Source organism: Ctenocephalides felis, unplaced genomic scaffold (genome assembly GCF_003426905.1).
Source record: "Ctenocephalides felis isolate EL2017-DRISC unplaced genomic scaffold, ASM342690v1 CF-g0.4_SCAFFOLD_01886, whole genome shotgun sequence".
Taxonomy (NCBI): Eukaryota; Metazoa; Arthropoda; class Insecta; order Siphonaptera; family Pulicidae; genus Ctenocephalides; species Ctenocephalides felis.
In genome coordinates this window covers 145,660,057-145,682,909 of record NW_020538040.1, presented here as the reverse complement: position 1 = coordinate 145,682,909, position 22,853 = coordinate 145,660,057, and the positions used below count along the sequence as shown (strand labels likewise).

Below are 22,853 nucleotides of genomic sequence, written 5' to 3'. Positions count from 1 at the left end.
TTATTATTACTCAAAAAGCAAAAAACTAGTTAAATTGTATATATCAGATTTATTGTTTTCATATACATAACGAGATTGGTGAATGAAAACTCACACAATTATAAGAATGTAAGTATGAATTATATATAAATTTCTCGAAGGTAATCGACTCATTCAGAAATCACTTGATATATTCTTAATATTAAATAAAATATAGTCTTCTAATAGTTTGCCAAATATCTCAGCTCATAGGTTTATCGGCATTTGCCCTTTCTGTATGCAACAGTAAGGATTTTATTAATTAGTCTTTCATAAATCAAGTCTCAATAGAGTACTTAATTTGTGATGATATCGCAGCCCCAATTACATATATTATTTTAACAAAAAGAGCTATGAAATATAAAAAATACACAAAACAGTTGAATCAAGGCTCTCTATCACATCTTACAATTATAACTTTATACAATTCACTCAGGTTCGTTTTGCAATCAGGTCCATTGAATTTGAAAAGACCAAACAGCATTTAAATATACAGAGATATAATTTATATAGAACTTTAGATATCTGTTATACGATAAATTAACAAAATGATCCATATCAATTCTATGGAAATACTTTAAATAAATAAAAATTAAACATATATATATGAAAAAAAAAAAACAGAAGATGTTGCCTGAAACTAAAAATACATTGAAAAATGAATACAGGTAGCAGTTTGGAACTGCAATCATCTCTGCTATTTCTATATTAATTAGATTCTATACACTCTGTTTTATTAGCCTTGTTTCCACCAGATGTGCTATTCTGAAAACCGGGTGGCATTGAAATCTGATATTTATGTATATCGCTATTCAATGTAGAATTTGCATAAAAGCTTTGCTCCGAATTATGCCACTGATTTTGCAGTGACATAGGCATAGACATATTAACATTATGATGACCTATATTGTACGAATCCGTATTTATAATATTAGAGTTCATATTTGAATGCTGAGGTGTCCCCATTAGAGCATTATGATTATGGATTTGATTATTACCAAAGTGCCCAAACTGCCCATTTGATGGGTGTGGAGCATGAATACTGTTCATTGAATTTAAAGCATGAGTTAGTTGCTGTGTTTGGTTTTGTTGCTGGCTCACATTGCTATTGGTATACAGTGATTTTTGGCCAAGGAATAATCCATCATTAGCATCATGTTTATCTATCAAACTGTGACCAAAGTTTCTAGAAGTACTCATTATAGCTGGGTCCAAAGTTGTCCAATCAGGAACCATGTTCATACCTTAAACAAAGAAATTACTTATTATATCATACATAAAGTAAAAGAAAGTAATCAGGTTTAATTTATAATATATGATGATAGTTTTTTCGTCGTTGATACATATTTGTAATATTTTTACAGCCCAATCGTCGAATTAAAAAAAAAGAATAAATAACAAAATTATTTATTCCATTAAAAGTTTGATTACTGAATGATGACACACATCAAGTGTCGAAACGTTTAATGGAATAAATAATTTTGTTATTTAATCTTTTTTTTAATTCGACGATTGGGCTGCAAAAATATTACAAATATATATTTATATATATAATATATGGTTTCTGCAATTTCTTATTATTTGTTTTAAAATTTAAGTAATATTAATTGAGCCATGGATTTTGAAAGAGGCCTGACTTCGTTTTTAAATTTTTTCTGGTATTCATGGCTATGCAACACAACTTTGTTATTTGTAAAGCATTTCAGGTTGCTTATAATCTGATAAGTTTCCGTAGTTAGTTTAATAAACAAATCGTGTAGTTTGAAAATGGCCTAACTCCATTTATACATAGATAATAAAGATAATGTATACCATTATAAAATTTACTATTATTGTCATAAAGCACTGATTTAAGTTAACCTCAGTTTTTGGGCAATTGTTTCAGTTGAATAATCAGTACTTTTAATTAATATAAAACTTAAAATTTATTATAAAATTTTAGAAATAATTTCAACCATGGAAAAAAACGTAACAAGACTATTATTTAGTTCAGATAGATAGTGAAAAAGAAAAAGTAAGTAAGGATTTTAAAAAATGTCAAGTCCTGAATTTATTTACAAAAAAGACCAAAATATATAAAAAAATATGATATTAACACCACTGTATAAAAAATATCAGACAAATTACAACAGCAAAATTCAAAGAAATAATAGAATTATTACGATATATTTCACCGGAACATCATTATTACTTCCAATATGTAGATGAGTATACGCCCAAAATGTAGATAAGTAGTAAATTGTTTTGTTGCAATTTTTTTGTTTGTAATTTTGCATGTTATGAAGTATTTTAACGATATCTAAAATAAATTCATTATTTGTTTTTTCAATTTGAGGCATCTATCTTAAATAATGTTGAATGGACTTGGCACCTTCAACTTTTATGTTGAATCTGATTGTTAATTTTGAAAATAACCTAACCTCATTCTTGATACAAAAACGCATATTATTCACTTAATAATTGCCACTCTTTTAGGAACTATAAAAACCCTTAGATACACTTAAGCAGTACGACTGATTAATGTCCTAAACATATATTTTTAAATTCATTGAAATGCAAAGCCTTAAATATCTCAATCTTAAGATGAATGGACTTAGGCCACTTTCACAATAAACAGCTCAATCGTAGTTATGATTAAATGCAGTTTGCTTTGAATGTTTAAATACCTCAACACCCTATAGGATGAGTTATTAAAATAATTTTACAGATAAAATATTTGGGAAGCAGCTATTGAAGGCCAAAAAAATAAGTATTATATATTTACAGTATATTGTAGTGTAATCCCACAAGTATATGTATTGTGGGATTTTAGACCATTAGTTTGTCCAGTTTAATAACAATGGCAATTCACAAATAATTAATTAAGGTTATTTTCCTTAAAAATCTAGTTAAAATACACTAACTGTATTAGTTTATATACCTTTAATATGTTGTTGGTGTTGTGACAAAGGAAGAGGTGCTGAAGAATTTTGCATTTGTTGCTGATATGACATTGAACCCCAATTAGCAGATGGTGTGTTGTTTACATTTAAGTGAGGTAGAGCTTTGTTGCCTGCTATATTTTTAAAAAGTTAAATCAAATCATATTATAAAATTTATTGTTTATGGTGACAATGAAAAAAAAAATCAACCTTGTTGTGCACGAGGTACTCCAATTCCAAAAGCATTCATATGTGAAAAACCTGGTGGTGGCAATCGAGTTCTCTGACTAAGATTTTCTCCATATTTATTATGCCCTCTGAAAAATAGTATTAGAGTTAGGTTCTGTATTACAAATTTATGTATAAAATAACATATTATAATTACCGATTGGAGTTTTGTTGAAGAACCATTTCGCTCTCCATTAATGCAAATGCTTTCTGAGTCTCTTGGAAGGGATCAAAACCTATATTAATATGAACAAATTAATAATAGTTTTAAATGAGACTGATGAAAATAAAATAACATCTGCAATACCTAAATCATCATCAGATGATGTATGGCAATGGTTATTCGATCTGAAGGAAGGTAAGTGATTAGAATATTGCACATTTGAGTTGGTAGAGTTAAATGAGGATATATTTTGTTGATTCACGTGGTTTTGTGCGTTGATATGGCTATGTAGATCAGAGAACTTTGATTCAGCAAGGTTTACAGGAGGTCTTTGAGCATTCAACATAGAATTGTAATACTCTATGTATTCTCGTGGATGATGACTATCAAGTTGATTAGAATTCTGATTAGGAGATTCACCACAACCATTGTTCATAAATAATGGCTGTTGTACTTCTGGATTAGTACTTTCAAGAAATTTCTCAAGATATTTGGAATTTCCTTTGTAATAATCAGTTAAAAATTGTGAAACAGAATTTGAAACTCTATGTGGCTCATATAATTTATTGTCTAATAGATGGTGTTCTTCAACATCGGATTGAACATCACTGCTTCCATTTAAATAGTCACCTGGAAAAAGAAATAAATAAATGATCAAAGTTTAACAATAAATAAAATATTTTTCAAAACCACATACCATTTTGATGCAAACCTTGGAAATCTTGTAAATTGGCATGTGTTACGCCATTTGTAAGATGCCCAAGGCCCCTCGGCGACTCTGAATGATACAATCTTTGCTCAATTTGATTTGATGCCGTATTTGGAAATCCAAATGCTGCTTGCCAGTCTTCTGATGAATTGATTAAAGGCAAAAAGTCATTGAGCATGCTCATTTGCCTTGGTGGATTTGAATTTATATTTGTCAACGTTGGTGCATATTCAATGTTATCAGATGTTGCTGAAGAGTTATTATGAATTTCTTTCACTACAGATTTTTCGGCATCCACTCCATTGGTGTCCCCAGCCATTTCAAATGGTGATCGCCCACACAAGGAATCAGGACTCAAACTGTGACTATCTACAGAACTACTGAGTGGCCTTTCAGTATTTAAATATTTCTTATACGACGGAGTAGAAAAGAAACTGTTATTATCATCAAATATTGAGAGTCGGGAGAGGTCTGCTGCAAAAGCAAAATAAAGATTAAAAACATTTCACAATAAATTATCATTGAATAAAATTACCTGTTGCATCATTCAGTACAAAAGGTTTTATAGGATAATTGCTATTTCCATTATTAAGGCTAAGATCTTCACTATTGGTTTTAAAATGTAATTCATTTTCAGTACTTGAATCACTTTTTTGTAAAGGATCATCATTAGGAGAATTAATATCATTGTTAATATGATTGCATGGTTCAGGAGTACTTTCTCCACTGCTTCCACTTTGTAATGAATTACATGAATCTTTATCGGGAGATTTAGAACTAACACTTTTTACTTGTCCATTTGTTTCACTGCACTTTAATTTTGATTTTCCTACTTTAGTATCTTTTGACGACTTACTCTGTTTAGACTGTTTTTCACCTTTTTGTAATTTGTCTGACTTAGCTGCAAGGAAGTAGATTATTGTAAATCTAAATAAAACATTCAAGATAATTAAACTAAATATCAACGCACAATTAATATTCTCCTTTCCCGTTGATTGAGATTTTTTGTCTTTGGCATTATTATATATATTATTGCCACTTGGTGAAATTGTGTTCAAGCTAGGCCATGCTTCTTTACTTTGTGAAGATATTAAAGGTGGCACTGTAGAGCCATTATCAGATGCTAATTGTGTTGGAGAATTATTCTTGTATGTGTTTGAAGTGGAAGTCCCTAAGCCATTACTTGTCGTAACAGATGGAGTACTAAAAGAAATAAAAATTTATTACTCAAAGTAATACGATTTCACTTATTGTTCACACTTATTGAGAAATTTTATTAAAAACTATCAAGAGTATTGAAGTAATAATTAACCCAGTGGTTTCCAACCTTTAAGTAACGTCTCCACCCCGTTCTTTTAAAATAATTGTTGTGCCCCCTTAATTTTTCTAACAATTTCATTTCATAAATGCTCTACTGAAATTGTAGCTTATTTAATGAGCTACAAAATAATACACAAAATTAAGTAAGAATATGCATAAAAAATAATTATGGATATTTCTTATAATGAATTTCAATTAAATTCTATAATAAAACCCTAATTTATATTATAAAAATATAAAAAGTACTAATATTAATGAAATTTAGTACAATTTATGTCCCCAAGTCAAAAATTTAAATACAACTTTCTTTAATAATAAAAGAAAAAGTAATTGTAAAATTATGCAAAAAGGCAAAATTTACATTAATAAATGTAATGTGTACAAACCGGTCGGATTTATTAGCTGTTTGTTGTATCAATGTGTCATGAAGTTTCTTTTCATATTCTTGATGTTTACCAAGATGCATCTCCTCTTTTGTAAAACTGGCATCGGGATCTGCTAAAAAAGGATTTTGATACACATTAAACCAATATTTACATAATTAATTTTGCAAATAATTAACTTATATTAAAAAAGAATATCATAATTAATTATTCTAACCTAGCTCATGAAGATACATGCAGTCTTGCTTTGGACATGGTAAATTCTTCATAAAGTGACTACAGTATTTAGTAGTCCCTAAGCTCGTTTTAATAAGTCTCCCATCCATTGTAATATTGTTTACAGACTGAATAGCTCGTAATGCATCATTATTGTGGGAATATGTAACATATGCACTAGCCGATGGCCCCTAAATAAATTACAATTTAATTATTTGAACAAAAAAAGAATTCTTTTCATAAGATCAACCTGTGGTCCAGCATATGACGTGCTCTGATTAATTACAACCTTCAAGATCTTTCCAAATTTTCCGAAATACTCATGTTTCTTCAGTATCTGAAATTAAAAAGAGTAATCGTTTACAAATCGTTAATGCCAACTTCTATATAATCAATATTGTACTTTAACGCCTTGAAGACCACATCGAAAATCGTGCTTTACTCATGGGGACTGTAACAATGACAGTCTATTCCAGATAACACACATCTTTTGTCCAACGGTGGCCACGCGATCCGGTCATGTTAGTACATTGTGTACCACCGGTAGACATGTAGTCTTCAACGTGTTAAATAATCAATATTACACATTTGGCAACAAATTTAAAATAAAACGTGTTCTTTGAAGCATCAATCCGTAAAATGAGTAAGCATTTATACAAACGCCTCAAGTAAATAACCATATTTTTCAATTATCAAAAAGTAGATTATCACATCTAATGAAAAAATACTTTGAATGAAATACATTTCAAAGAATTACTGATATTTATATTAGGTTGTCAAATATCTCCCTTCCGCTTTTTTGCTCTTGGTTTATAATACAAAAAGGCGAAAGGGAGATATTTGACAACCTATTATAAAATGAAACTGTTTGTGTGAAACATGATTATTTCATATCTGCTGTATTAACATAGATACTAATAAATTTTAATCTACACTAATTTTAAAACTGACTTATATTTTAAAGTATTTGTGCACTTAGCATATTTAATAAGTAAGAATTCAGACTTACTTCAGAATCTGCCAACCTCATGGGCAGCCCAACAACAAATACTAAATTCTTTTGTAATACCCTAACATTAGCTAAATGCTTTCTATTCTCATATATCTTTTGCTTCCGTTGTTGATCTTGATGTCTTTTCTTAGCTTTAAGGGCTGCTATCTATAAAAATAATTAATACCGTTACATAATATTTATAACAACACAATAAAAATATAACTATATATATTTATATATATATATATATATATAATAAATATATAATAAATATAATTATAGTGATGCTTAATTTCAATAGCTTTTACATATAAAAAATATATACAATAAAAATAAATTTCTATATAAACGGTCTTGATAAGTAATGCAAAATTCCTAATACAACATCAATATTTACTTGTTGTTGTGATAAGGGTGTAAAATCTGCAGGATTTTCAGGATAAGCTTTCCTACATGCTGGACATAATCCGTTACCATCTGTTCGAAGTCTGTGCCAACAAAATCGGCATATCTGAAAAAGCAATCACGAAACAATCAACACCATAAAGTTATTTTTATATGACAAAATCACTAACCTGGTACAAGCATGTACAAGGATAGAATGTCACATCGTCCACTTCCAACACTTCTAAACACAAGGGACATTCCTTAACATCATCTCCCACCATATTCAACATAGACATCTTTCTAATGGTTTTTTGTTTAAACACAGCAATGATTGCGGGAAGAAAATATCAATTCCGAAATTTACAAAAAACTTCCGACAATTGCCCACAATTGTTCAGATGTTAACCTGAAAAAGCATCAAATGTAACATTAGCAATACCTCTCAACTATCGATATTATTAAACATTGTCATTAACTCGAAAAACATTTAACTATTTAGAGTTAATAATCAGTCACTGGCATACTATAAGTTCAGTGACTAATCCCAACTCGTTTTGAAGAAAACAAATTGAATATATATCGAGTATGAACTTTTATTGTTCAACTGTCACTCAATATGCCATGTTGTAAATCCATACTCTATTTACGTGCGATCAAATAATTTGGCAATTTTAGAAACATTCACTTGTTTCACATAGGGCAAATAGACAATTTCGTCCTGTATCTAATACTATTTCTAAAATCACTCTTTTCATTACGCACCTATAAAGATTTATGCAACTTGTCTCGCAAGTCAAATGCACGACACAGATAATTCATAGAAAATAATGACTTTCTGTATTTCCGAACAATATTCACAAACTGCACAATCAACTCATTGATATAAATTCGTTTCGAATAATTAACCATTAAATTCACTAAAATATGTCAAAAATCAATGTTTACTTACGTATATCTAAGCACTATACGAAAAGCACTATTGCCCTATTATAGAGAGTTAATGTCGACCGTATCCGGGTGCAGCGCTCAAGTAGTTCGAACGCGAAATATTACAAATTACAATAGACGTACCTTTGTCGGTTAAGACACAACATTCAATAATCATATCATAACATTGTTACAATAATAATAATAATAAGTATTAAGTGGCCAAATCGTCAAATGAAAAAAAGAAAATAATATTTTATTTTCCTTGAGGCAAATTGCAGGAATTTCCCGTACCGTAACGAAATTTTCCAGGAATGTTAAATGTTTTCATATAGATTATTATAAATACTGTAACTTTGTCTAATATTTATAAGAGTTATATAAACTGAATTACAAAGTTAAAATTATTTACTTAAAGCATATGAGTGATGTTTAGAACTTTAGCCAGAATTAAAACTAAAATCTGAATTATTTTTGGTAGGCAAAAAAAATTTATGTTTGAAAACAAGATTTGTGAGAAAAAAAATTGTAAAAAAAATTATGATTTTTTTTCTTCTAAAAGCAATTATTTTGTAAAAACAAACAGAAAGTTTTTTTAATCATTCAAATCGGATGCTTAGTTCTCTCAAAAACTGCAATTTTTTGCACATTTACCTCGGTATCTCCGAAACGGCTTAACCTGCCTTTGCCAAAAACTAATCAGCACATTTTCCTATCAATAGGAATCGAATGTTTTTTAAACCATTCAAATCGGTTGATCAGTGAGCCCGAAAACGTGGACGAAAAATTGTATCCATACATACATGCACACACACACCATGTATGCCAAAATGTTCAGAAACCTTCAAAACGTGAAGAAATGTAAAAATTTTCAATTTCGATTTTTGGACGATTACAATAACTTACCCTACGAGAAGTTAAAAAAATTAAAATAGCCTAAAGTATTTACACAAACCAAAATTTTGTTTTCCCAAAGTTTTTAGGATGTTATTTATTAGTTCTTTTTATTTTAAAATTGTATACAACTAAATATAGTTGGTTTCATTGTTTTTTTGTTAATTAAAATTTTCAATTAAAAACTGTTTTAGTTTTGTGTATTGGTTTTTCTTGGTTTGATTTATTGAATGACGACACATATCTGGAGCCAAAACTGTTTAAATAAACAAGTAAAAATAGTAATTCCATTTCTTTAATTCGACGAAGTAGCTGCCAATTATATCAAATATATATATATATATATATATATATATATATAAATATATAATTTTCATTCCTCGGTTGCATTACTATAATTGTGGTGCTTAACACGTTAGCTGCCGTGGCAATTTTAAAAAATCTGGCCAAAAATGACAATTATATTTAATCGTATTATATTATTAAAAACTCTATTTCTAGAGCATAATTTACATCAAAACTACAAAAAGATTATTTACAATAATTAAAATAATATTTTATCTCTACGATATATGTATTTGGCGTACAAGAGAACATCGCAATCTACGAGTTATCGCATAGTTGGCAGTCAACGTGTTAATGTATATGGTCATATATAATACATATTATCAAGTGATGAAAATATATGAGAAACTATATTGTCTACGATAATATACTATGTTATTTACTATGATTCAAACTTCAGCCATCCCATTTTTGTACACCCGCGTTATGCAAAGGTTTGAAAAAGCTTCGAGATCAAAGCAACTTGTAAAAATATTTCTTCACTAAAAACTATTAAAGTAAACTTTTTGAAAGTGTTAGTTGAGAATACATATTTTCTAAAAAAAAGTTCGAAATTATGTGGAAGACGACACTATAACCACAGGTGAAAGATTTATAATGATAATTAATCTTATATCCTCTGCATTTTGTTCGTTTAATACAATCCGTCCATTGTCACATCTTTAAAAACATCACACATTTGTGTACCAATATTTTATAAATGGTAGGAAATATATTGCCTGTTGTTTAAACAAAATGCATCGAATGTTTAAGAGTGCAGGTAACAATAGCTTTGTCAAAAATAACAATAGAAGACAACAATGAATTTTATATGAAACTATATATCCCGATTTTTTTGCAACAAATATGGACAGATAGATACATATTCCATAAAAACAGGTAATTAAAAAATAATTTGTTATTACAATTAAATATAAATTTATAAACAGCGAGACGTATTACTTCTTTTTATCAACTTTAATTCTTGATTCTTTGAAGCTTAAAGAATGATTTTTTTATTAAATTTTCATTACAAAACTTAATATTTTTATTAGCCCTAGTAATTTAATAACCTTTTTCATTAATATGTAATATTCTATTTTCTTAAATAATTTTTGTGGTGAGATTTCTAAATTTATTTCAATTTATTTATCTTTGCAATCTATTGATGATTGTTTTCACATTTTCTAATTGTGCGTTTATTATTTTTTCAACATTATTTATTCCATATAATTTAATTTATTTTTCTGTCGATTACAGTACAAATTTTAGACATTTATTACATTTTTTTATCCACTGAAGCAGAATCAAACTATGATACAAATGTATGGAAGACTTATTAATTTTTCTTAAATATAACTATTTAACTATTTAACTATTTAAACATAACTATTTTTCATTAATAATTGGACTTGTATAAAAAATATTTTGTTTACTATTGTATATATATATATATATATATATATATATATATATATATATATATATGTGTGTGTGTGTGTGTGTGTATGTAATTTTCTCGTTGTTTATTGTGGTAGATAAATTTGAGAACTTTTAATTGCTTTATGTTTTATTTATAATACCAACCAATCCAAATATTTATTTCATAAATAAATAATTTGTATTACTGTGGTCACGCCATATATTAGCTATAGAATTAAATCATAACTATTTCAACATTTTATTAACCAGTATTTTTATGGGCTCGCCCGTAGGTAAGCGGTTAAGAGCGACGGGACCTGAATCCGAGGTCCTGGGTTCGGTACCCACTTCGAGCAGCGTGTTGTCAGGCAGCAGTGACAACGATTTTCACTTAGAAATGTAGATAGCAATATATTTCCAAGTGAAAATAGCCCTGGCATTGCTGCACCAATAAATAGACAGCCCTATTAGATTAAATCTAATAACAAAAAATCATCAAATATGGATGGATTACCATCTACAGCTCATAGGACGTAAGGTTCTGATTGCCGTTAAAATATATTATAAAAAAAAGTATTTTTTAAAAATTTTAAGCCTCGCTTTTTTCAGTCAAAGAAAACGTTAAATTATTTTTCCGCACTACAGTTAAACTAACGTATGAGTGAATAAGATTTATTGCTAATCAAATGATGACAAAAATTACACAAATTTTAAAAAAATTAAAGACTTGAATTTTGATGAATTAAAGGCCCCCTTGAAGCGCGAGGCCATCGCCTAACGCCGTCACTACTTTCTTCAAAAGATGGTTATAATAAAAATGATAATAAAAAATAATATGATTAGTTTACCATGTTATTAAATTAAGAATTTTTGATAAGTATTATATTATGACTTCGAAAAACGATGAGTGTCATATGTTTTAAAAATAAAAAACATTGTTTTGCATTCATATCGAATCTTATCGGGTGCATTCATACACAGTATGAAACCGTTTAGAAATGAAATATCTGAACAGATAATACGCGGGATATGTTTATAAATAAAACGCTTTTTTACTTATTGTTGGTTATAATACTTTGTGAGAAATTATCACTGAATATTTCATGATAATTGTAAATAAACTATTCTCTCATGCATTATTTCATTTTGAATCATTTTGAAAAACATACACTTCAATATTTCTTGTTTATTTTTTAACTTTCTGAAGCAGAAATTTGTTTTCGCTAGAAAATTTGATTTTCTCATTTTATGTTTTCTCGACGTTTTAGAGCATTCTGAATGTTTCGAGACCAAAATTGAAAAAAACATGGGTGTGTGTGTATGTAAGGCAAAGTTTGACCTTTCGTTGACGTTTTATCAAAAACGGTTGTACCGATTGCAAAAATCCTGAACCCATTTTAAAAATGCCGTTTTTTGTAATTTATTGACAATTTTAATGAATCTATCCATAGTAATAAGAGTTCATGGTCAAATCCATTAATTAATTATATTATATTAATCAATTATTATATTGTCTATAGGGTCTAATCGGACATCCTTAAATAGGCATATAATATGCCTACGAAAAATCAATAAAGTTTAGAATTTTCTAAATAAAAGTAAATTTGTAAATTTTATCGTCATATACTAATTGGGAACTTTATGCAATTCGCAAAACAAAATGCCACTTATACCTAGTTTTATCGCTATTAGCATGACCCACTTATTTTATTCTTATTACACAAAATTTGTTATTTTTATTGAAATTTGATCATATGATTTTTCACATTCACATTCCACATTAATAGTAAATAGTTAAATAGTAAATAGTTAATAGTAAATAGTGATAAGTGAATAGTTAAAAGTAAATAGTGAATAGTTAATAGTAAATAGTGAATAGTGATAAGTGAATAGTTAATAGTTAATAGTAAATAGTTAATTAGTTAAGAATGAACAGTTAAATAGTAAATAGTTATATAGTTAACAGTTAAATAGTTAATTGTAAATAGTTAAATAGTGAATAGTTAATAGTTAAATAGTTAATAGTATATAGTTGAATAATTAAATAGTTAGTAGTAAATAGTTAAATAATTAAATAGTGAATAGTTAATAGCAAAAAGTGAATAGAAATAAGAGAATAGTTAATAGTTAATTAGTTAACAGTAAATAGTTAAATAGTAAATAGTTAAATAGTTAACAGTTAAATAGTTAATTGTAAATAGTTAAATAGTGAATAGTTAATAGTTAACTAGTATATAGTTGAATAATTAAATAGTTAGTAGTAAATAGTTAAATAGTTAAATAGTGAATAGTTAATAGTAAATAGTGAATGGAGATAAGATAATAGTTAACAGTAAAGAGTTAAATAGTAAAATCGTGAATAGTGAATAGTTAATAGTAAATAGTAAATAGAGATAAGAGAATAGTTAAACAGTTAATAGTTGAATAGTGAAAAGTGAATTAGTGGATAGTGAATAGTTGAATAGTGAATAGTTAATAGTAAATAGTAAATAGTGAATAGTGACAAGTGAATAGTTAATATTAAATAGTGAATTGTGAATAGATATAAGTGAATAGTTACATAGTTAAATAGTTAATAGATAAATAGTTATATAGTTAATAGTAAATAGTTAAATAGTTAAATAGTTAAATAGTGAATAGAGATAAGAAAATAGTTAAATAGTTTATAGTAAAATAGTGGATAGTGAATATTTAAATAGCGAATAGTTAAATAGTGAACAGTGAATAGTTAATAGTAAATAGTGAATAGTGAATAGAGATAAGTGAATAGTTAAACAGCTAAATAGTTTATAGTTAGTTAAATAGTGAATAATAAAATAGTGGATAGTGAATAGTTAAATTGTGAATAGTTAATATTTAATAGTTAATAGTTAATAGTTAATAGTAAATAGTGATGAGTGAATAGTTAATAATAAATAGTAAATAGTTAATAGAGATAAGTGAATAGTTAAATAGTTAATTAGTAAATAGTGAATAGAGATAAGAGAATAGTTAAATAACTAAATAGTTAATAGTTAAATAGTGAAATAGTTAAATAGTAAAATAGTGGATAGTAAGTAGTTGAGTAGTTGAATAGTGATAATTGAATAGTTAATAGTTAATATATTAACTTTATTGTTATATTATCAGTATAATTATTTTTTCTCAATTTATTTTTGTATTTCGGCCAATGGGCCGTTAAAATTTATATATATATATATATATATATATATATATATATATATATATCAGATTTTTAATGTTAAAAGTTACATTTAGACTTCAACTACATAAAAAATGGCGGCTTGCTGAAAAGGTTTTTTATCCCTCGGACACCGAACCGACAACAGAATATTTTAAATAGTTACACATATATGTAATAAGTTTATATATGCTGTAAAGATAACAAACAGTTTTGATTATAGTCTATATAGTTTATATCTATAGTAATCTATAATCCAAATTGTGCAAAAAGTCAATTTATTGGTTTTAGGTTAGATGTTTTTCTAGATAAAAAATTTTCATTGGTAACTATAATAGTTAATCCTCCAAATATGTGTGTGCATATGTGCTTAAGCTTATAAATCTTTTCAATTATATACAATGAATAATATCATGTTTATTTTGACTATTTCGTTCATATGTACTGTACCAAGCAAAAAAGCAAAATATTGAAAATCTAATGTCAAAGCATACCTTGTTAACAAAATCACAGTCGCTACCCGTAATTTTAGAAATTAAGGAAAACTTCCAAAAATTTTCCAAAATTCTATTAAAAAATGAGAAAACTCGACTTGGAACTACTTTTCTAACAATTTCTCGTTATTAATGCTCTATTTTAACACATTATTTGTTAAAGAAAACTTTTTGATTAAAAATTTTATTTCTAAAGAATTATCATGGCCGAACTGCCAGTTTACCACACCTGAAAAAAAAATTAACTCTTTGTTCTTTCTCCATGACAATGTTGCCATAAATGAGGTAAGAAAATTTTTATAAAAGATATAATGAATAAATATATATTCGATATTTGATTTTTTATGTTTAAAGGTAAATTTAGACTTTAACTGAATTATTATAAAAAAAACATAATATATGTATGTAAACGAAACGAAGCTGAAAAGGTTTTTCATCCCTTGGACACTGAACCGGCAAAAGAATATTTCAAACAGTTATACATATATGTATAATAATAAGTAAATTATATGCTGTGAAGATAACAAAATTTTTACTTTATAGTCTATATGGTTTATATCTATATTATTCTATAGTCCAAATTGTGCAAAAATCTATTTATTGGTTTTAGCTTATATTTTTTTAAGTTAATTTTTTTATTTGTAACTATTATGCATACGTGCATAATCTTATATTTTGTGATTATATATATATATATATATATATAAATTATGTCATATATATTACATATAAATTATGTCATATTTATTTTGGCTATTTGATTTATATGTAATTCATCAAGCAAAAAAGGAAAACATTGAAAAGCTAATGTGAAAGCAAAAAGCATACCTTGTCACCAAAGGCACAGGGGCTATCGGTAATTTTATAAAATAAGGAATTTTTCTACAAATTTTCTAAAACTCGGTTAAATCATGAAAAAAAGCCGACTTGGAACTACTTTTTCGGATATTGCCCGTTATTAACACACCATTTTATAGATTATTCGTTAAAGAAAACTTTTCGATCTCTAAAAACTTTTCGATCTTTATTCTAAAAAAATATAATGGCTGAATTGATAGTTTTCCACACCTGGAGTAAAAATTTCATTATTCGTTCTCTGTGGCAATGTTGCCACAAAGGATTTTTGCAAATATGTGTGTGCATATGCGTATAAGCTTTTAAATCCTTTTTAATTATATACAACGAATAATATCATATTTATTTAGACTATTTGACCCATATGTAATGTACTATGCAAAAAAGGCAAACATTAAAAAGCTAATATGAAAGCATACCTTGTTAACAAAATCGCAATTGCCACCCGTAATTTTAGAAATTGTGAAAACCTTCTACAAATTTTCTAAAATTTCATTAAAAATGGGAAACGCCGACTTGGAACTACTTTTCCTGCTACTTTTCGTTATTAACACACTATTTTAATAAATTATTCGTTAAAGAAAACTTTTCAATAAAAACCGACATTATATTCTAAAAAAATAAGATGGTTGAATTGACAGTTTTCCACACCTGAAGTGAAAATTTCATTATTTGAGCTCTGAGGCAATGTTGCCACCGTTGCCACAAATGATGCAAGTAAAATTTTTGCAAATATATGTGTGCATATGTGGATAAGCTTTTAAATCTTTTTTAATTATATATAATGAATAATATCATATTTATTAAGACTATTTGATCCATATGTAATAGACTATGCAAAAAAGGAAAACATTGAAAAGCTAATGTGAAGGCATACCTTGTTAACAAAATCGCAGTAGCTGCCTGTAATTTTAGAAAACAATAAATCCTTCTACAATTTTCCTAAAATTTCATTAAAAATGAAAAAAGCCGACTTAGAACTACTTTTTCAGCTATTTTCAGTTATTAACACACTATTTTAATAGATTATTCGTTAAAGAAAAGTTTTCGATCAAAACTGATATTATATTCTAAAATAATATAATGGCTGAATTGACAGTTTTCCACACCTGGAGTGAAAATTTCATTATTCGTTCTCTGTGACAGTGTTGCCACAAATGATTTTTACAAATATGTGTGTGCAATGTGTATAAGCTTTTAAATCTTTTTTAATTATATATAATAAATAATATCATATTTATTTAAACTATTTGGTTCATATACATATGTACTATGCAAAAAAGTCAAACATTGAAAAGCTAATGTGAAAGCATACCTTGTTAACAAAATCGCAATTGCTACCCGTAATTTTAGAAATTGAGAAAACCTTCTACATTTTTTTTAAAATTCCATTAAAAATGGGAAACGCCGACTTGGAACTACTTTTCCTGCTAGTTTTCGTTATTAACACACTATTTTAATAGATTATTCGTTAAAGAAAACTTTTCGACAAAAACCGACATTATATTCTAAAAAAAATATGATGGCTGAATTGACAGTTTTCCACACCTGGATTGAAAATTTCATTCTTCGTTCTTTGTGGCAATGTTGCCATAAGTGATGCAAGTAATATTTTTATAAATATGTGTGTGCATATGTGTATAAGCTTTTAAATCTTTTTTAATTATATATAATGAATAATAACATATTTATTTAGACTATTTGGTCCATATGTAATGTACCAAGCAAAAAAGAAGAAGCATTGAAAGGCCAATGTGAAAGCATACCTTGCTAACAAAATCGCAGTTGCTACCCGTAATTTTAGAAATTGAGAAAACCTTCTACAAATTTTCTAAAATTTCATTAAAAATGGAAAAAGCCGACTTGACACTACTTTTCTAACAATTTTTCGTTATTAATACACTATATTTATAATTTATTCGTTAAAGAAAACTTTTTGATAAAAACTTTGTATTCTAAAGAATGATCATGGCTGAGTTGTCAGTTTTCCACCCCTGGCATAAAAATTTCATTCTTCGTTCTCTATGGCAATGTTGCCATAAATGAGGCAAGTAATATTTTTGGGCAGGACTGTTAATTTTGTTATCAATGATTTTAGAGTAAACATTAGAAGTCTCCAGTAGAAATCTTTCGCTTAGATGTTTGTTGTAATTTGAAATATATTCGAAATCGTAATGTTTTAGTTAGGTATCGTTTTCTCTCACCTCACATGCGCCGAACGACGGAAGTGTAAAAGGCCATCGCCCAAGCATAAAGTGTGTTGATCCGACGGTAAGTGTAAGTAATAACATAAAAATTGGTTTAATGAAATTACTAAGTGTTCGAATGCAAAATTCGCGACTCTAAAAAGATGTGCTAGTGCAAAATTTATGACAAATAACTCCATGTTTTGTGCGTCACTTGATAATTGCGTGGAAAAATCATGGCGTTGTGTCAGCGCTACTGAATACAAGTGGAGTTCCCGTGACTGTTAAATAGAGAATTGAGTTTAAAGTGTAATGCTTTGCAGCATTTTGTATGTTATTGCTACAAAGAATTTTTATCGTGAGTTATTCGAGGTAATAAAATTACACAACTTGTATATTTTGGCTTTATAATCGATCTTTGTGTGAAATGTCATTTTAATTTATTTCTGGGTTAAAAATGTTTCACTTGTGTGTGTATTAATTAATATCAAGCCCCTGCACGTTACACGATTAAATTGATATCGTTTTTCATTTTTAGTTTGCTGTTCGTAACGAATGATCGACAAACTTATTTATAGGTGTGGTATTTGTCTTATCATTTGACAGCAATTTATATGGAATGGCTGTGTAGTGAGAACTTTATTAGCATCCGAAGTAAAAATTTCTATTATTGCATTTAAAACATTTTACGAGCCGCATTACATACATAAAAAAATAGAAAATAACTTACTAAAATATTAGTTCTTCAAGGGCCCGAATCGGAAAACTTTTAATAACAAAGTACATTATTTTTTACACAAAAACTATACCAGTATAAAATGGTTCATTAGCAAATAAAAAAACGCCGAATTCAATTGTTTTCTCTTCAGTAAAATATGTGTAATATTGATGTTCACCTTAATACTAAACTAGAAGATAAAATAAAATAACACAAATTCAACTATTTGATCTTTCTTGAAATATGTGTATTCTTGATGTGCACCTAAATATTGCACTGAAGATGCTCGTTAATAAATACATATTAATAATACAAATATTATGATTTAATTTAAGAGATTGGCAACATTAAATATTAATCACAGTTGTGACTCATAATTAATTAGTAGCATTGCATTGTAAGTCCTTTTATAAGATTTACCAATCTTTATATCTGACATTATGGTAATACACCGTTGCTACTGTTGAATATCCAAGTCTGTCAAATATTCAAGTATCATAAGTTTGAAGAGTTGATTTGATCTCTTTATTTATGTAATACATATTATTATAAATATACATTATTTAGTAAAATATAAACAAAAATTTCAGCTGCTGTTTACTTTTGAAAAATTATGAGTAAAGATATCTTTAAGTTACAATAATAAACAAATTTTTAAACTATGCTATTTACATAAAATTTTTAACTCATATGTTATTCCAGAAGCTTTAAATATCTGAAAACTCCCGTAATGTAGTCAGTCTTACAACATGTATATATTTGTGGCAGTGTGCATGATAGTTTTATCTACAATTGAAAAATTGATCATATGGTCATCATAGTTTTAGATTGAACATGATCAAAATTTAATGCATCAGCACTCAATGCGTATTTTAGGTTCACATGTTGCCTGTTATATACATGTTTGACAATGTTGCGATATTACAGCGTTTTATCTCTTCACTGTGAAGGCTTGCCAAAAATAATAAAACTTAGTAAATGTCATAGCAATATTTATTTTTTAATAAAATGCCATGTGCTTATAGACTTTGGTAAATTAAAGCCAACTACTTTTGAGATTAGTTCGGGCAGTGCAAGTAGAGTTTGATATTGAACTTTGTGGGTTCATGTAATAATAGAATAGCTGGGATATTTTTTTTACACAAATTTATAGTTTATGGATGGAATAGAATGCTGGAAGTTTTTTTTACACAAATTTATAGTTTATGTAGATATAGTAGTATTTTTCAAATACTCAATTTTTAATATTTTTTGCTAAATATATTTATCATACATATTTGTTTTTTAGGTGAAGAATTTATCGTGTAAGGACTCACCATAACCAATATTATAGCAAACTAAAATGCGTGAATACAAGATTGTGGTCTTAGGAAGTGGAGGTGTGGGAAAATCAGCACTTACTGTGCAATTTGTGCAGGTAATAATGTTTATTTTTTTAAGTTATAATTCAACTTACTCAAAACTTTCTTTTATGTGTGTAAACATTTATAAATTTACACATGAACATCATTCTTATCATGTCAGTTTCAAAATTGTCAACAAGTACAATAATATCATTTTTTATTTATATTAGTCTATAGTTATGCTTGTACACATATGTATGCATATGTATATTATAATATATATTTTAAATGTATCACTTTAGGGTATATTTGTTGAAAAATATGATCCAACAATAGAAGACAGTTATAGAAAGCAAGTAGAAGTAGATGGACAGCAATGTATGCTTGAAATATTAGATACTGCAGGAACTGTAAGTCACTAGCAATTTTGTTAGGTAAAATTAAAATTTGTGCATAATTTACAAAAAAATTTGTTCAGGAACAATTCACTGCCATGAGAGATTTATATATGAAGAATGGACAGGGTTTTGTGCTGGTATATTCCATAACAGCTCAGTCTACATTTAATGATTTACAAGATTTGAGGGAGCAAATTTTAAGAGTAAAGGTAAAGTGATTAAAATAAAATCTTCCAAAAAAAAGGATACTTGCTAATAAAATCTAAAGATTTCTTTATTTTAATTTCAATTTTTATTAGGATACTGATGATGTTCCCATGGTGCTAGTGGGGAATAAGTGCGACTTAGAAGATGAACGTGTGGTTGGCAAGGATCAAGGAGTTAATTTAGCTCGTCAATTTAATTGCGCTTTTATGGAATCATCTGCCAAGGCAAAGATATTTGTTTATGATGTTAGTATGATTCATTTGTTGTTTATGATGTTTCTATGATTCAACAACTTCTTTAACAAATCATTATTTTCAGATATTTTTTGATCTTGTTCGGCAAATAAATAAAAAGTCTCCAGAAAAGAAACAGAAACAGAAAAAGAAATCTATTTGTTCACTTTTGTAAAAGATGAAGAAATTATATAAATATATAAATATATAATTATTGTCAGACACAAAGACGTAATATTATTGACAGTTATTACAAGGTTTAGTTCAAGAAATAATGATACTTTTCAACTCAAACAAGTTGTCAAGTCAACACATATATTGATGCTGAAGAAGGTGCGCACTGGTTGAAATTATGGATATAAAGTTATACAAGATAAGGAAAATGTAGGGGCTTGAATATTATTCCAATATCTTTTACATTTTTATTCTGTATATTCATAGAATGGATTAAATAATAATTATATATTAGGTTTAAATTTAAGCAACTTGCATCCTTATTTGCAATATCGCATAATATAAATCTGGTGACTTAGAAAATTTGTTATTCCAATTTATTTTTTGCAACATATATAATATGTTTATGAATGGTAAATTAAATGTATTGCTGTGCATGATTTAATGTACATTTTAAACACATCCTCGAAAAGCAAATGAGTAGGTTTTATTAGTTAAAAAAAAAAATAATTTTAGATCTACAAAAGGTTGAAGACATGTACATTTAATTTTATACAGTATACAATACAATTTTATAATTCATACTTATGTTTATATTCATCGTATTCTATCTGAAGAGAAATTAAAAAAAAAAGTAATGCACATTGATGTTGATGTATATGTAATGATTCTGTTTCCGCCATATATCTTCCTATAATAGATGTCTTAAACTTTCATTAAAAAAAAAAAAACTAAGCAGTCATTTATGCTTTATAACAAACTGTCATGCAATATGTTCTTAAATTTTAACTGTAATTAATTTGTATTGCATTTATACAATTAAATCTTTATACATATGAGTCAGTTCTTTTTATTGCAGAGGCTTTAGCACAAAATTATTTTATTTTGTTAACGCTATAATTATAAATATAATTTGTATAATGCATGGTCAATATTTTAATGACACTTTCAATTAAATGTAATTATTGGTACAATCATTTTAACTTGTAATTACATGTTTGTCATCCAGCAGATAAATTGTTCTAGATTAAAATTTTTGTAAGATTTGTTATAAAGTTAAAAACTTTGAACTCTAGGTTTAATGTACATAATATTGTTATGTGAAATGTGTTCTAAATTTACTGATTTATATAATCACTTTATTAAATAGTTAATTATGTATTTTTGATTACTTTGAACTTAATTATTTAATAAAGTGTACAAAGATTGAAAACAAATCATTTAGTTTTTTTTGGGAGAGGGCAAAGATCCGTGAAGTTAGGTGTTATATAAGTTTTTGCCACCTTCATCTCACACATGAATTGAAAAGAAAATTCATTTATATTTTATTTTTATATGAAATTATATTGTAAAAAAGTCTCATAAAGACTGATTTTACGGTTCATTATAAGTAATAAAAAAATAATTAAAGAAATAAATTATGCATTTCATTAGTACAGTGAAGATCTTGCATGCTATTGATTTTATAAATCATATTTTTACTGCAAAAATACCTTCACAATTGGTCATAAATGTAAGCTAGTTAACACGCTTCAGTAATTAATAATTCATAGTAGTCAAGCAGTGAATAAGAGCATAGACAGTATTAATATCTAAATTATTTATTTACATCTTCACCTTTTTGAAATCTTTCAATTCGCATATTTCATAAAAATATTAATAAAATTTGCAATAGAATGGTATGAATTCTTTTTTCATAAATCAATTAACAAAAAAGTTTTGCATATGCAGTTGTGAAATATTGTTAATAAAAAAGCATAACTTTTAATTAATTTTATTAATGAAAAAACTATACCTATGAACAAGATGATTACAAAATAATGAAGTAACTATTTTTTATATGTTTTGTCTGTTAGTACAATTTCATAATTTCATTCTTTACATCCCTATAATTATTATAATTATAACAATTTTATATTGCTCTAACACAAATTGTACTTCATACTATAATATAAAATGATACCGGAGCATTCGTCCTAAACATATATGTATTCATTAGTCATAGATAGTATACTCGAAACTCCTTATACTGAAATATTTAAAAAAATATGAGTAGGAATCTTGTTCATTCCAACATCTGTGACTTCCATAACAAAATTTTTAAACTAAAATACTCATTAACAAACTATTTCACTCATCATCATAATGTTCCTTCTGC

General features: G+C 27.1%; 2 protein-coding genes across 8 annotated transcripts; one reads left to right on the top strand and one right to left on the bottom strand.

The window, feature by feature from the left end:
* Positions 1-176: 176 nt before the first annotated feature.
* On the bottom strand, positions 177-8,371 carry LOC113377831 (uncharacterized protein DDB_G0283357-like). 5 transcript variants are annotated; one of them, XM_026618264.1, is made up of 15 exons: positions 8,102-8,277; positions 7,528-7,745; positions 7,350-7,463; positions 6,968-7,117; positions 6,209-6,295; positions 5,960-6,149; positions 5,746-5,857; positions 5,010-5,242; positions 4,575-4,940; positions 4,043-4,513; positions 3,475-3,960; positions 3,325-3,403; positions 3,150-3,256; positions 2,939-3,073; positions 177-1,262 (listed from the first exon to the last, which is right to left on the bottom strand). In XM_026618264.1, exons 2-15 carry the CDS (start codon positions 7,633-7,635, stop codon positions 727-729), a joined length of 3,174 nt encoding a protein of 1,057 aa, XP_026474049.1. In that variant the 5' UTR covers positions 7,636-7,745; positions 8,102-8,277; the 3' UTR covers positions 177-726. The 5 variants fall into 5 exon arrangements, with proteins under 5 accessions (XP_026474049.1, XP_026474048.1, XP_026474047.1 ...); XM_026618263.1 differs by having other exon boundaries at positions 4,028-4,510; XM_026618262.1 differs by having other exon boundaries at positions 4,028-4,513; positions 5,746-5,854.
* A 9,117-nt stretch (positions 8,372-17,488) lies between these two features.
* LOC113375135 (ras-related protein Rap1) lies at positions 17,489-20,777 on the top strand. Of its 3 annotated transcripts, none has more exons than XM_026615084.1 (6): positions 17,489-17,713; positions 19,629-19,757; positions 19,986-20,093; positions 20,162-20,290; positions 20,381-20,533; positions 20,607-20,777. In XM_026615084.1, exons 2-6 carry the CDS (start codon positions 19,683-19,685, stop codon positions 20,694-20,696), a joined length of 555 nt encoding a protein of 184 aa, XP_026470869.1. In that variant the 5' UTR covers positions 17,489-17,713; positions 19,629-19,682; the 3' UTR covers positions 20,697-20,777. The 3 variants fall into 3 exon arrangements, with proteins under 3 accessions (XP_026470869.1, XP_026470867.1, XP_026470868.1); XM_026615082.1 differs by having other exon boundaries at positions 17,490-17,707; XM_026615083.1 differs by lacking the exon at positions 17,489-17,713 and adding an exon at positions 17,761-17,994.
* Positions 20,778-22,853: the final 2,076 nt, after the last annotated feature.